The sequence below is a fragment of the Erinaceus europaeus genome, chromosome 13 (genome assembly GCF_950295315.1).
Source record: "Erinaceus europaeus chromosome 13, mEriEur2.1, whole genome shotgun sequence".
Taxonomy (NCBI): Eukaryota; Metazoa; Chordata; class Mammalia; order Eulipotyphla; family Erinaceidae; genus Erinaceus; species Erinaceus europaeus.
The window spans coordinates 43,022,198-43,035,303 of NC_080174.1; the positions used below are offsets into that span (position 1 = coordinate 43,022,198).

The window sequence follows — 13,106 nt, forward strand, 5'->3', positions numbered from 1 at the left end:
CCAGAATTGGGCAAATTGTACAGGGCAAGGGCTGAATCCATGCATAGACTGAACTGCTGGGGTTGAACCACCATGGCTGAATTGGGTGTGGACTGACTCCAGCATCAGGGAGTCCCGCTGGAACCCAGCAGGCTGAAGCCAGTCTTGCTGAACTGGCAAGGACTTCGTCAGGAAGGGACTGAACCCTGTAGCCACAAACGTAGCTGGCCCACAGCAAGTGGCCATGGCAAAAGCAGCTGGGGTCAGCAGTGATGAGAGCTGAGTAGGCTCTCACAGATGGCTGCCTGTGGAACCAAGTAGTAAGTAAAATTTTACTTTAGCTTGCTACCTAGATCTGGATTTTCTTCCTTTTCATTTTTCTTTTCTTCTCTGATACTAGTTCTTCTGAGTTCCAAACTCATTTTGTGCTGGTTGTTTCATCTATGTTGTGGTGGTGGTGAGAGGAAATAAAGGCTGCCTACCCACTGTCATCTTGGCCAGCTAATTTATTTACTTACTAATGGGGAAAAAGGGAAAAGGAAAGAGAACCAGATTGTGACTTTGGCATATATAATGCCAGGAATTGAACTCAGGACCTCATGCCTAGAAGTCTATCACTTTAGTTAACGTACTACCTCAGGCTGTGGGAATAGTCTTTTTTTTTTTTTAATTTATTTCTTTATTGGGGAATTAATGTTTTACATTCAACATGGAATAGTCTTTTTATACTAATTTTATTTATAATTTTTAATATTTATTTATTTATTGCCTCCAGGGTTATTGCTGGGGCTCGGTGCCTGCACTACAAATCCACTGCTCTTGCAGGCCATTTCTCCCATTTTGTTACCCTTGTTGTTGTTGCCATTGCTGTTGTTGTTGGGCAGGACAAAAAGAAACCAAGAGAGATGGAGAAGACAGGTGGAGAAAAGATAAGACACCCACAGACCCGTTTCACCACCTATGAAGCGATCCCCCTGAAGATGGGGAGCCGGGGGCTCAAACCAGGATCCCCACGCCAGTCCCGGTGCTTTGTGCCATGTGTGCCCAACCCACTGCGCTACCACCCAGCCCCCTATTTATTTATTTTAATGAGAGATGGGGGGGGGGAACAGACACCAGAGCACTGCTCAGCTCTTTTTTACATTAATTTTAAATGTGCTGGAATTGAGTCCAGGGTCTCACACATGCATTTAACGCAGAGTCACTCACCTCCTCTGCCCCGAAGGGAAATATTCTCATCAGTGAACTGTCTTCCCATCTATGAGGAAATATGTCTAGTTATTTGGCTTGTTGTTTAAAGTTTCTTTCTGTGTAGAGAAATACTGGTTATAACATAGAGAAAAATCAACAGCAGAAAGGAACTAGAATAGCTACTAAATTAATATAGGGAGTTAGGAATAAGTATTCCTGTGTCCACTTAGGAAGAACAAGTTTGTGTCTTAGTTTAAAGCTTTCCTTGAGAAAAATAAAGTACTTCCTTTGGGAAATCTCTAGAGAAAGGCAGTATTTTTCAATAATTATTTAAAGTTGTCTTGGATCTGAGGTGCATCTGATTAACCAGTGAAAGCTATGAATCCTTAGTGTAGAAACCACCCATTGTAGAGTGTACATAGACTTGTATGTACAATTTCAGGAGTTCACAGGTGTCCTGAAACTGGTCATTGTTAAGGACGCTATTAAAAAAGAGTTTACTGTGGTCTGGAGGTGGCACAGTGATAAAGCTTTGTACTCGCATGAGATCCTGAGTTTGATCCCTGGCAGCACATGTGCCAGAGTGATATCTGGTTCATTCTCTCTCCTCCTGTCTTCCTCATTAATAAATAAATGAAATCTTTAAAAAAAAAAAAAAAGAGTTTACCTGGCACTTCGACTGAACGAAGTGTTCAGAAATTGCTACTCAGAAGAATCTATTAGAAATCTAGGTTGCTGGGGCCAGTTGGTGGTGCACCTCGTTAAGTGTGCACATTACAGTGTACAAGGACATAGGTTCAAGCCCCTGGTCCCCATTTGCAGGGGGAAAGCTTCACAAGGGGTGAAGCAGGTCTGCAGGTGCCTTTCTTCTTCCTCCTCCTCCTTCCCTCTCAATTTCTCTCTGTCCTAACCAATAAAAATTAGAGAGTCAGGTGGTAGCGCAGCGGGTTAAGCACATGTGGCACAAAGCACAAGGACCAGCAGAAGGATCCCAGTTCAAGCCCCCGGCTCCCCACCTGCAGGGGAGTAGCTTCACAGGCGGTGAAGCAGGTCTGCAGGTGTCTATCTTTCTCTCCCTCTCTCTGTCTTCCCCTCCTCTCTTCATTTCTCTCTGTCCTATCCAACAACGATGACATCAGTAAATACAACAATAAAACAACAAGGGCAACAAAAAGGGAATAAAGAAAGAAAAAAGAAAAAAATAAAATAAAATAAAAAATTAAATTAAAAAAAATCTAGTTTGCTGGCGGGAGAGGGGGTAGACAGCATAATGGCTATAATGGTTATGCAAAGTGACTCTCCTGCCTGAGGCTCCAAAGTCCCAGGTTCAGTTTCCTGTATAAGTTCAGTTTCCACTATAAGTCAGAGCTGATCAGTGCTCTGGTTAAAAAAAAAAAAAATCTAGGTTGTAAGTGCTGGCCAGGACGTGGAGAAGAGGGAGCCCTCCTGCACTCCAGGTGGGATTTCAGATTAGGGAAGCCCCTGTGAGAAACATTTGGGAGCTTCCTAAAGACTAAAATAAATAGACCTGAAGAGCAACAGACAAACAAAAACATGTTGGAGTGCAGCTCTGGAGTTTGCCATCTTTCTGTTCTTTTCCTAACTATATGTCACAGAATTCTTGACAATGGGAGTGGCCACTAACAAGCAAATTGTAGCATAGGGAAAATTTATTTCATTCCTATTAATTTCCTTCAGTAATCTTTTTGTCATTTTTGAGAAGGAAACTTGGGGTAGAGGATATAGCGTAATGGTTATGCAAAAAGACTTTCATGCCTGAGGCACTGAGGTTCCAGGTTCAATACCCCACAACACAGTAAGCTGGAGCTGGGCAGTGCTCTGGTAATTAATTAATTAATTAGACTAACTGCTCCTGGGGTGGAATGTAGTAACTTCTCAAGCAGCTGTGCCACATTACAGCACAACTTCCCCCCTTTTTTGTTTTGTTTTGTTTGGGTATTAATTACAGCACATTTGTTTATACATGTGTATGGTTTCCCAATTCTGTGTAACAGGTGTCTGCTACATATTCTTATCGACCCCCACCACCACCAAGGACCCAAACCTCCTCACCCCTCAGACCCTTATTTTATTCCCTCCCAGGGTCCCATCTTCCTTCCTTCCTTCCTTCCTTCCTTCCTTCCTTCCTTCCTTCCTTCCTTCCTTCCTCTCTCTCTCTCTCTTTCTTTCCTTCTTTCTTTCTTTCTTCCTTTTATTCTTTTAACTGGGCTAATGCTCAGTACTGGCTTATGGTGGTACTGGTGATTGAACTTGGCCCTTTGGTAACTCAAGCATGAATGGCTTTTTGCATGACCATTTTGCTTTCTCCTCACCTTACAGTACCACTTATGAGTGTCTTACCCATAAGTAATTAGGGATCAACAATTATCCTGATACAATATCCTTAGCTCTTATGTGATGGCATTTTAGTCATGATGTGAGAAAACGTACTTCAAGTATGCTGTTGTAGTTTTAATTAGTATTTTTACCTGATAATCATTTGCATGTGCAATTTAGCAAATACTATTGAGCCTGGAGTATATAATATATAGACTGTTCAAATAGTTGGTTTTACCTTAGAGCTTTTTTTAGTCAAGTGGCCTACTATATGCTTAAGGTAGAAATAGTTTTATCTATCCAAGTGGTTATTTTTTTTCCCCCTCAGCTTTTCCCCAGACCTGGCTCTGGACTCACCAGGCACTGACCACTTTGTCATCATTGCCCAGCTGAAGGAAGAAGTAGCCACACTGAAGAAAATGCTGCATCAAAAGGATCAGATGATTTTAGAAAAAGAGAAGAAGGTATTGTTTAGTTTAAGCTTCTCAGACTGGATAATTCATAATATGTGTTAGGTAAAAGAAAACTTCAGGTTGGGATGTTCTAGAGAGAGACTTGCTGTCTTCCAGGATCCTCATGACAGATAATGTTATTACTGTGCTAAATTCACTTTAGTCAGACGGGTTTAGAAAGTTGTTTCCCATGGTCTGGGAAGTGGCACAGTGGCTAAGGAATTAGACTCTCAAGCATGAAGTCCTGAGTTTAGTCCCTGGCACCACATGTAACAGAGTGATGTCTGGCTCTTTTTCTCTCTTCACCTATCATTCTCATTAATAAAATAGATAAAATCTTTTTTTTAAAAAAAAAGAAAGTTGAATCCCCCTCACCCCCCAACAATTAGAGAGAGATTCTGCTCAGAGGAAAATATGTGCTAGCCATCCTCACAGATATGATATATACAACTGCAATGTCCGTCTCTCTCTCTCTCTCTCTCTCTCTCTTTTTTTAAAGATTTACTTATTTTACCACCAGGGTTATACCTGGGGTGCAGTGCCTGTATGACAAATCCCAGCAACTTTTTTTTTCCAATAGAGACAGAAATAGGAGAGAAAGAGAGAGACGCTTGCAGCACTGCTTCACTATGTGTTTTTTTTTAATTTTCCCTTTTGTTGCCCTTGTTTTTTATTGTTGTTGTAGTTATTATTGCTGTTGTTGTTGTTGTTGTTGGATAGGACAGAGAGAAATGGAGAGAGGAGGGGAAGACAGAGGGGGAGAGAAAGATAAGACACCAGCAGACCTGTTTCAACGCCTGTGAAGTGACTCCCCTGGAGGTGGGGAGCCGGGGGCTCAAACCGGGATCCTTATGCCAGTCCTTGTGCTTTGCGTCATGTGCGCTTAACCCACTGCGCCACCGCCCGACTCCCTTGCTTCACTACTTGTAACACTCCACCCCACACACATACACACAAAAACAGGTGGGGACCAACGGCTTGAAGGGCATGGTAATCTTTGTGCTCTATTGGGTACACCAACACAGCTCATAAAAAAACAATAATAAATAGAGTGAACCAGGAGATTCAGCATGCAAGTCTCATACTCCACCAAGTTGAGCTATTTCTCCAGCCATAATATCTTCCTCCTAATTCACTCTTGGGACATAGAGCAGAATACTACCTTGGCATGTGCTAATTTGGAGGACAGTTATAATCAGAAGATAGTAAATGGAGCAGAGGAGCTAGCACAGTGACTTATGCAACAAACTTTTAGGCCTGAGGCTCTTGAGTTCCCAGGTTCAATTCCAGTAACACCACATTTTTATTTTATTTTATTTTATTTTTGCTTCCAGGGTTATCTCTGCACTACAAATCCATTGTTCCTGTGTCTTTTTTTTTTTTTTTTTTTTGGATAGGACAGACAGAAATTGAGAGAGGAGGGGGAGAGAGAGACACTTGCAAACCTGCTTTACCTCCTGTGAAGCGACCTCCCTATAGCAGGGGACCTGGGTGCTCAAACCAGGATCTTTGCACAGGTCCTTGTGCTTCATACTATGTGTATTTAACCTGGTGTAACCCAACTCCCCCCCCAACCCCCTCCATAGTTATTTTTTAAAGAATCAGAAACTCTACTTCAACATTTTATAATTATTAGAAAAATCCTCAGGAAAAAAAATCAGATACATAATTCCCTGATTTTGATTAAGGTATGGCTATTTAGGAGACTCTGGAATCTTGGTAATTTGGGGGATAATTTAGCTTTCTGGTAACAAAATATTTTTCATTGCTTAGAAATTTCTTGTCACTCTACCTTTTGCCCCCTTAGATTACAGAGTTAAAAGCTGATTTCCAATACCAAGAATCTCAGATGAGAGCCAAGATGAACCAGATGGAGAAAACCCACAAAGAAGTCACAGAACAGTTGCAGGTGACTGCTTATTTTGTGTTAATTCTGCTGTACTTACTTGATTATAGTTTAAGGGATCCTCTCTCAGATTTATTTTATTCTCCAAGTATTAACAAATCATACACTAATCTACCCGATAACTTTACTCTGAATTATGAATTCTATTTATCGAACATATTATGGCATGCCATGAATGGTGTTTTTTGTTTAAGAAAGAAAATTTGAAAGATTTATTTATGCGAGAAAGATACGGAGAGAGAGAAAAATACAGAACATCACTCTGGTATGTGTGATGATACCAGGGATTGAACTCTGGAACTCATGTTTGAGGGTTCAACACCTAATGCCATGAGTTCCTAGGCTATGGCATGCCATGACTTGTGTTGTATAAAGCATCGTTGTTGTTTTTTTTTAATTATTTTATTTATTGAATAGAGACAGAAAGAAATCCAGAGGGGAGGGGAGATAGAAAGAGAGAGAGAAAGAGAGACACCTGCAGCCCTGCTTCACCATTCGTCAAGTTTTCTCCCGCAGGTGGGAGATGAGGTTTTGAACCTGGATCCTTGTACATTGTAACATGCACTCAGCCAGGTGTACCACCACCTGCCCACCCTTTTTATATTTATTACTGGATAGAGATGGTGAAATTGAGAGGGAAGGGGGAGAAAGAGGAAGAGACACTCCTTTTGTAACACTGGATCCAGGAGATTAACAAACATTTACTAATACTTCCCTGACCCCCAACCAAGCCCTAGAGTTTTCTTTTGTTTTCTGCCTTTAAGAATTTACCTCTTCCAGACCCTCTACATGCATGAAAAACATATCCTTTCCTATCAAAACATCCTTCCTAACCAAAAAAAACTTTTAGGCCAAAAATCGAGAGCTTCTAAAGCAGGCAGCTGCTTTGTCCAAGAGCAAGAAGTCTGAGAAGTCAGGAGCAATCACCTCTCCGTGAAAGACCACAAGGAGGCTCTCAGCAACAGCAAATGGGCTCCTGGCTTAAGACTGGCCACCTGGCCATTCTCTGGGAATTGCAGGCTATTTTAAGAAGTCTCTGTTTTATTACAGTTATCCTCCTTTGTTGATTGCAGTGAGCTGAATGGAAACACCTGGTTTGTGCATGCTTGAATGGTTAGGCTTTTAATCTTTCTCCCTCACTCTCCACCTGCCCCCCCACCTCTTCTCACTACTACTGTCTCTGTGTCTTTCTTGATGCTAGAGAGAGAGAGAGAGAGAGAGTGTGTGTGTGTGTGTGTGTGTGTGTGTGTGTGTGGTGTCAACTGCTCAATGCTATGTGCAGAAATATATTTTGTGTGTGTGTCCATCATTGCATCCTGCCATACCCAATGAGCAAATATTTTGACATTAATTACATATCACTGCCACCTTCTGAACTTTGAAAACTGCCATCTTAAGACTTGGTACAATGGAAGAGGTTTTCTCTTCCCAATAAACCTTTTGCTTCAGGGTATACTCTTGGGTTTTTTTCCAGGTATATTATGTATGAACTTTGTACTGTGTATAGCCAGAGTTTTATTTATTTTTAAAAAAAAGAAACTTTTCTTGATAAAGGAATAATGGTAGCCTAGCTTGTTCTTGTTGTAAAAGTGATGCCTCTTTAAAAAAAAATAAATAGTCTTACTCTCACTTTTAATAAAAGAATCAGCTCTCTTGTCACCTTGGAGTCTCAAAAGCTGATTGCTAAGTTGAAAGAATTCAGCGCATAAATATGGAATAAAGTGCCTTTTGGAGGATTTCTTGAAATAGCATTTAAGAAGATGTTTGAGAGGCAGCAAAGATTTGAATACTGCCTTTTTAAGTAAGGGCAGAAAGAAAGGTTGTCCAGGTTGTACTGGACATTTCTCTTCCCAGCCCCTCTGCTGGTTGTTTCACATGATTGATTTTAAATTCTCACACTGCCACCTCTTTAAAAAACAATGCCCTTTACTTTTTATTGGTTGTCATACTGGGCCATTGTCAGTGAAGATTGTTTTTACATAAACAGATTGAGATTGGGATAATATCTGAACTACAAAACATTTACAGGGTCAGTACAAGCTGTTTAAATATGGACTCTGAGTCTGACTAGGAGAAAGTATACCCACCCTGCTCTTTCTCCTCCCTCCTCCCACCTCCCAGCTTGTACACTTCTTGCTTTTAGTGGAAATGTATTGAAGACAAGTGCTTCACAGGGGGTTAGCCTCAGTCAGAATTGTCTGTGCCCTGTTTTCCCTTCTAGATTCAATAGGCACATGGATTTCCTTTCTAGAAGGGTCAGGTATGCATTACTAGCCATACTCTCAGGTGTCTTTCATGTGATATTTGTGAAAGAAATTAGGGACATGTAGTGTGCCATGAAATAGTAAAACCAACTGTCCCAGAATCTTTAATGCAGGATGGTGGTAGAGATAGGGGTAATCATGAGGACAGGTAACATTTGTACCTCAGTCTACCAAAATTGTGGGAGTTAACTTGCTAAGCATTTTAGAAGCCATGCACATGCTGAAGAGAGATGAACAGAAGGGTGGCTTCCTTCTGATAAGAAAAACAATGGACCATATTGCTTTTATATCACTCTATTAGGGGATGTAATACCTGCAGAATCCCTTGCAGTTTCTTTATAAGCAAGGAGAATGGCAGTGCTAAATAATTTTATAATTTTTTGAATGGGAATCTTTTAAGTAATGAAAAAATGTCAGAAAATATTTTTCAGATGCTTTTATGTTGAGTATGGGGAAATGATTGTGGAAAAATGACTTTTTTTTTTTTTTAAAGACTTGAGAAATTCTGTTACATGAAGTGACAATATAAAAACATTTAGTTTTATACTGTATCTTTTTTTAAGATGTTGGCATTTAATATAAAGCAAATTCACACATTTTCTAACTTTCCACAAGTTCCAAAAAGGGAAGAAACTTCAGTCTTGAATTTTTTTTTTTTTTTAATCATGACACTGTTTTACCATGAAACTGAGTAGCTAACTTTTGGTATCAACTTTTGTTTATTTGTATGTTTGTAATAATGGACATTTTAAACACAGGAATGTTTGGTTTGTACAGAGTTTGACAAATGTGTGTTAATAAAAATTCATATTGACTCAAGTATAATTGATTGGGTTCTTTTTTGTTCACTTATATCTTGCTTATCCGAAATCCCTATTCAATTCCCTACCCCACCATAAGCCAGAGCTGAGCAGTGCTCTGGTTTAAAAAAAAAAAAAAAAAATCAAATGACTTATTCATTGTGGAATGGGACCATCCAGATGGGTACATAGAAGAAATATGGAAATCTTTGGGATCTAATCTATAGAATGGAACAACAATTGTGTGAACATGTGGGTTTTTGAAAGTAAGACTGAAGATTGGCATTTGAAGGAAAGCAGTTCATAATTCTTAGTGATCACTGAAATCAATTGCTTCTTTACCTACCGGAGCTTGCCAGGCTGTCCGTGTGGCAGATTATTAACCATATTTGCAAAGTAAGACCATGGAGGAGGGTACCATGAGATAGCTTACCTGGGAGAATACCTTTGCCATGCATGTGACCCAGGTTCAAGACTCCAACACACCAAATGGGAATACTGTAGCACTGTCAGAAGCTTTAGTGCTGTGGTGTCTCTGTCTGTGTCTCTTTCTCTAAAAACAAAAGTCAGCCTAGAGCAGTGAAGTCCCAACACTGACTTTTAAAAAAGTAAAATCATGTCACTGTACAATTAGCACTCAAGTCAGAATAATCAAAATGCCTGGGTTTGAATCATGTCAGCTACTGTGAGGGTTAAATAATACATGTAGAAGTATTGTCTTTGATTTTGTAAGCTATTAAACATGGTCTGAGCCAAATCTACCTTATCTGTTTCCTGAGAAGGAAAACAACAGAACAAATCGGGGGCTGTGCAGTGGCACAGTCAGTAGAGTGAACATTACTTAAGTGCAAGAACCTGGGTTCAGTCTCCCCAGTCTCCATCTGTGGGGGGTGGGAGGGGCATTCAAAAGCAGGTGTCTCTCTCCCTTTCACCTCTGTGTTTTTTTTTTTCTGCCCTATCAAAAAATAAATATTAAAAAAAATAAAGTCTTAAGGGGCCAGGTGGCAGGCCAGGCACACATATTACTATACACAATGGACCTGAGTTCAAGCCCCAGCACTGCACCTACAGAGGGGACACTTCACAAGTGGTAAAGCAGGTCTGCAGGTGCCTGTCTGTCTCTCTCTATCTCTACCTCCCCCTCTCAATTTCTCTCTGTTCTATTCAATAAAATGGGGGGAAAGAAAATGGTCACCAGGTGGAGGGTAGATAGCATAATGGTTATGCAAACAGACTCTCATGCCTGAGGCTCCTAAGTCCCAGGTTCAATCCCCCGCACCACCATAAGTCAGAGCTGAACAGTGCTCTGGTTAAAAAATAAAAATAATAAATAATAAAAATTTTACATGTTTGGGCAGTGCTCTGGTGAAAAAAAGAAAGAAAATGGTCATCAGGAATGGTGCTGGCACTGAGCTGCAGAGATAACCCTGGTGGCAAAAATAATTTTAAAAAGTAAAGACTTAGAAAAGGTGGTGAGAAGTAGCATTTAAAAAGATAAGTCAGAATGAACACATCTACTGTTTTTTTCTTACAAAGTACTTTACCCCATGATCATTGTTTTTTATTTTTAAAGATTTATTTATTGCTTATGAGAGGAAGAAGAAAACTATAGCATCATTCTGGTACATACAATGCCAGGGATTGAATTTAGGATGCCATGTTTGAGAGTTCAATGTTAAACCCAGTGCACCATGACTTGGGTTGCCCAAAACCATTTTCAGTTAACAACAGTATATAATGCTAAGAACCTTTGTTCTCTAAAATCACAAATTTTCAGAAAATTAACCTTTTGGAAGATCAATAAAAATGTAATAATTCCCTTCTGGCTTGGAAAGTATAATTGTGATACAAAAAGACTGTCTCTGATGCTCTGAGGCCCCAGGTTCAATTCCCCAGGTTCAATTCCCCAGGTTCAATTCCCTCTGAGGCCCCAGGTTCAATTCTAGCATAAGCCAGAGTTGAGTTTTGTTCTGGTTAAAAAAAAAAAAAAGAAGAAGAAGAGGAAAAAGAATGTAGGCTGGCGCTCTCCTCTCCCGGATCAACTAGGAATACCAAAGGAGACCACCCGGACCGAAACAAGACAGGACTAGAATGACCACAGAAACCCAGTAAATCACCCGTGAGTGCAAACACGCGTGGCTGGTGACAGAAGAGAGAGGGGCCTAAGGAGAGATTAAGTGACTGCTAACAGTTCAACAGTTTATCAGTGGAGACACCACCTCCAGTCTGCTCCACCAACAAGGGGACAGCTGAAGGGAGGAAAGGACTCCCCAGAGACTCACCAAGTGCAACTCTGAGTCTCCATTGCTACTACCCTCAATCTGGAGCAGCAACAGGGAGGGACACCAGGGTACAGAGATCTAACCGGGAAACTCAGGAGAAGAACTATACCTCCGTGGCATAGCTGAGGGGCTGTGAAATTCTCTTTGCATAACCACTGGATTATCTCTGCCACACCCTGCTTTATCTCTTGGTCAGGAGTCAGTGATTAAGCTAAGAAGCCTATTGATAGTTTAAAAGCCCTCAGGCTCCCATAGCCTACAGGGGAAAAAAAAAAAAGGCTTTTACACCACTGAACTCCAACTCAGGGATTGAAAAAACTGTTAACTTATATAAAATGGTTAAAACAACAAGAAAAAATATTGGAGACTCGAACCAGGACAAGAGTCCAGCTAAATTAAGTCCTCCAGAGGGTGAAGCACAAAACAACGAGTTCAACATCCAAACATTAGCTAAGGAAATAATAACAGGAGTGAGTAAAGAATTTGAAAAAATTGTGATCAGAACTGCAAGAACAACAAATGAGAATATGGAAGAAAATTCTAATTATCTCATGGTTATTAGAGAGCTGAAAGCTGAAATCGCTGAGCTAAGAAGGCAACTAGCTGAACAAGCTAAAACAGAATGTAGGCTGGCGAGATAGCATAATGACTGTGTAAAAGACTCATGTCACTCTGAGGTCCCAGGTTCAATCTCTAGGACCACAGTAAGCCAGAGCTGAGCAATGTACTCCCTCTCTCCCTCTCATTAAAATAATATATATGGGGCAGGGGAAGATAGTAAATAATGGTTATGCAAAGAGACTCTCTCATGCTTGAGGCTCCAAAGACTCAGGTTCAATCCCCCACACCACCATAAAACAGAGCTGAGCAGTGCTCTGGTAGAATAATAATAATATTTATGATTTTTTAATTTTTTTATATTTATATGCCCTTGTTTTTTTATTGTTGTAGTTATTGTTGTTTTATATATGTGATTTTTTTTTTAAAGAATGTAACATTCTTTAAAACATCCAATAGCACAGCTATATACAAGATACTGGATACTGTACAGCAAACCATAACAAAAGGACTTTTCAAAGTTAACCCAATTAACAAATAATGTGATGATAACATTAACTATCGATTGTCTTTTTGAACCCTAAGACAGCAGGAACCTCACATCTCCATTATAGAGCCCCTACTTCCTCCAGTCCTGGAACCCTTGGATAGGGCTCACTTTCCCGTATGCATCTCCCAATCCAATCCAAATAATATTGCATCCGCCGATCACAACCTAACCAATGCAACGATTGCCACCTCAACATGCTTCACCTCAGACTGTGTCCAGAGACTTCACGTGTGGAATGACAACCCTTCAGCTTCATTACTCGGGTGAGACCTTTCCTTTTATAGTACACTCTATACTAGTACTTTCATCTCAGGTAGTTCACTTTCTAACAAAGTCCCATAACCTAGATATACACCAGTTTCTGTGAGAGAGAGCTTATGTGCACACGTATCCATAAACTACTGCAAAATATATACCTGAAAGCAGAAGTACACTAGAGTTTGCAGTGATTACCTCCCTAACACTTCCTCTCCACTATTCCAAGCTTGGGATCCATGATTGCTCAACAAATTGTTTGGCTTCGTATGTTAACTCTCTTTTCAATCACCAGGTTCCAGATGCTGGCCAGGCTTCCCTGGACTGAAGACCCCACCAATGTGTCCTGGAGCTCAGCTTCCCAGAGACACACCTTACTAGGGAAAGAGAAAGGCAGACTGGGAGTAGGGACTGACCAGTCAATGCCCATGTTCAGCGGGGAAGCAATTACAGAAGCTAGACCTTCTACCTTCTGCAACCCTAAACGACCCTGGGTCCATGCTCCCAGAGGGCTAGAGAATGGGAAAGCTAT

At 40.6% G+C, this 13,106-nt stretch overlaps 2 protein-coding genes across 2 annotated transcripts in view; both read left to right on the plus strand.

The window, feature by feature from the left end:
• FAM76A (family with sequence similarity 76 member A) overlaps positions 1-8,948 on the plus strand; it is a 42,186-nt gene extending 33,238 nt beyond the window's left edge. Inside the window, exons 7-9 of the mRNA XM_007539034.3 lie at positions 3,836-3,971; positions 5,767-5,868; positions 6,716-8,948. Of these exons, the coding sequence (XP_007539096.1) occupies positions 3,836-3,971; positions 5,767-5,868; positions 6,716-6,802 (325 nt within the window). The 3' untranslated portion in view covers positions 6,803-8,948. The remainder of the gene's footprint in view (positions 1-3,835; positions 3,972-5,766; positions 5,869-6,715) is intronic.
• STX12 (syntaxin 12) overlaps positions 1-13,106 on the plus strand; it is a 190,939-nt gene that overhangs the window by 99,624 nt on the left and 78,209 nt on the right. The gene's annotated exons all lie outside the window — the stretch shown is intronic.